The sequence below is a fragment of the Engraulis encrasicolus genome, chromosome 5 (assembly GCF_034702125.1).
Source record: "Engraulis encrasicolus isolate BLACKSEA-1 chromosome 5, IST_EnEncr_1.0, whole genome shotgun sequence".
Classification (NCBI taxonomy): Eukaryota; Metazoa; Chordata; class Actinopteri; order Clupeiformes; family Engraulidae; genus Engraulis; species Engraulis encrasicolus.
The window spans coordinates 19051835-19054334 of NC_085861.1; the positions used below are offsets into that span (position 1 = coordinate 19051835).

Below are 2500 nucleotides of genomic sequence, written 5' to 3' on the forward strand. Positions count from 1 at the left end.
TCTTGTTTGTTTCCTTTACTTTCTTTGTTTTCCTTTCACCTTTTCACATCCTGCGGCCCAGTCTTCTGTTGATTAGCAAGCCAGGTCCATTTCCCTTTTAAATGTGCCATTCTCCCAGTCTCCCTTTGTACTTGCCTTTTCATCCGCAGATCTCTCCATCCATGTGTTTTTTTTGTTTGCGTCTGTGAGCTGACTTATCGTTTGATAGATTATGCAAATGCAACTTGTCGTGTCCCCGATGTGTCTCACCAAAGTTGTTGCCCTAATTGTAATGCAGTACGTGTAAGTCTCTCTGAACCTCTTCGTTCCTCTCGGCTGACTAAACGAGTTGCCCAACAAAGTTGAAGTAGCAGTTTTGACTTGTCTTTCAATACAGTTAAAATCTTTATTTGCATATCCCCCAGTACTCTGGCTGGCAATCAAAAAAGTGGAGGTTTCAGTGCTTTCATCGCCAAGCAACTTGTTATCTCTATGGCTCCCGAATGGAAGCTGACTAGCTGATGTGTGCGTGCGTGTGTGGGAGGAAGGAGGGTATGAGAGGTTGCATCAGCAATTTAAAACCATCCTCCCTATCTCTGTCTGTATAAATCCTCTCTGTTCTCTTCCCATTTCAAGTGATGAAAAAGCACAGTGAATACTGTGCCTACTTTGTTCACCTACCTACTCTGTCGGTTTTTCTCTTTTCATTGGAACTCTATACTCTACGGAAGGACACATGCAGTATAGAGTAGAGTAGAGTATCATTTATTAATCCTGATGGAAATTAAGGTTTTCCAGTAGCATACAGAAATACAGAAAAAAGACAAAGACATGACACACAACATTGCACATATATTTACCATACAGTACATATATTCACAAATTCAGATCTCTCACACACACACACACACACACACACACACACACACACACACACACACACACACACACACACACACACACACACACACACACACACACACACACACACACACACACACACACACACACACACACGCACACACACACACACACACATACACACACACACACACACACACACACACACACACACACACACATAGATGTTGACCTGTCACCTGAATTCAGTAGGCTAATGAAACTGAAGTCAAAAGCAGGGGCATATGGTAAGCAATGTTTCAGGATAAGATTATATGTAGATTTTGGAGAGTCTCACAAAAGTGAGTTGCTTTTATACACGTCGTTTTTGTTCTGGTGTGATAGTTGTAGGAGAACGTACAGTAAAACGGTGATGAGAGTTACTCACACAGCAGTTAGCTCAAACGGTGTGTTTTCAGAGAATTCTTATTTGCATAAAAGGACCCTTAGCCGGAGGGGTGCAAAAAAAAGAAGGAAAGGTGTAGTGCTTTGAGACATATTAGTTTGATTTTTAGAAACTGATTTCAAGACCTTCTTGAGAATCACTGTACTAGATGACATAGATTTTGTCACAGTGAATTTTCAGCAGAACATAAATGTAAACCAAAGGTGCACTTGTCTAGCCAGGCCCGCCCTGCTAGTGACGCAACACCTTCACTGTTGCTTCTAGTCAGGCCACGCGCAATATACATCTCATTTCTGATCTCCGGAAAAATAAGGAACTCCACCCACTTTGTCGGGAACCAATTAACTTTGAGCAGCTCCAACGGCCCTTGGTAGAGGAGTGTTCAAGGCAGTGACGTGGTTTAAGCAGAGACATTTTACTGAGTCTAAGAAAATGTTTGGCTCAGCATTTTCTGGCCTCGACCAGTAGCAAACAAAGGGAGGCTGGTCCACCTTGACGTTTGTGAAACGATAATCGTAATGCATGCGGCCAGACCAAGTCTTGAACAGAGATTTAGATGATAATCAGGCTAACGCTTATCACACTTTTTGATGAAGTGCTATTTCTCCTTCGCAGGTGATATCGGGGAATGAGAACACGTATGATGTGGTGCTGAAGGACCTGGGTCCCCCCGTAGTGGCCCGCACGGTGCGCTTCTACCCGCTAGCCGACCGCGTCATGAGTGTCTGTCTCCGGGTGGAGCTCTACGGATGCCTCTGGAACGGTGAGAGACAGAGCATATTGTCAAAACACAGCATTTTTGAGTACTGTGGATCGTGTATAAGGGTGGTGTGATGTGCTTTGTGTATGAAACAGCACTAGAAATAGATACCGTCAATACTTTCTCAAGTCATTCTTGGATATTGAACAACAGAGCACATGAATAAATTGTCTTCTCACTCCATTTGCTTGTGTCTGTGTGTGTGTGTGTGTGTGTGTGTGTGTGTGTGTGTGTGTGTGTGTGTGTGTGTGTGTGTGTGTGTGTGTGTGTGTGTGTGTGTGTGTGTGTGTGTGTGTGTGTGTGTGTGTGTGTGTCCAGATGGTCTGACGGCCTACACAGCCCCAGTGGGACATGTCATGCACTTGTCTGGATCTCCCGTCTATCTCAACGACTCCACCTATGACGGCAGCATCGAGTCAGGGTAAGTTGGCAAAAACATTTTTTTTATAGGTGTG

At 44.0% G+C, this 2500-nt stretch overlaps 1 protein-coding gene across 4 annotated transcripts in view; it reads left to right on the plus strand.

Annotated features, from left to right (window-relative positions):
• Positions 1–2500, plus strand: part of ddr1 (discoidin domain receptor tyrosine kinase 1) — a 72580-nt gene that overhangs the window by 33325 nt on the left and 36755 nt on the right. For all 4 annotated transcript variants that reach the window (XM_063198854.1, XM_063198855.1, XM_063198858.1 and 1 more), the window contains exons 5-6: positions 1901–2048; positions 2364–2466. In XM_063198854.1, coding sequence (XP_063054924.1) covers positions 1901–2048; positions 2364–2466 — 251 coding nt within the window. The remainder of the gene's footprint in view (positions 1–1900; positions 2049–2363; positions 2467–2500) is intronic.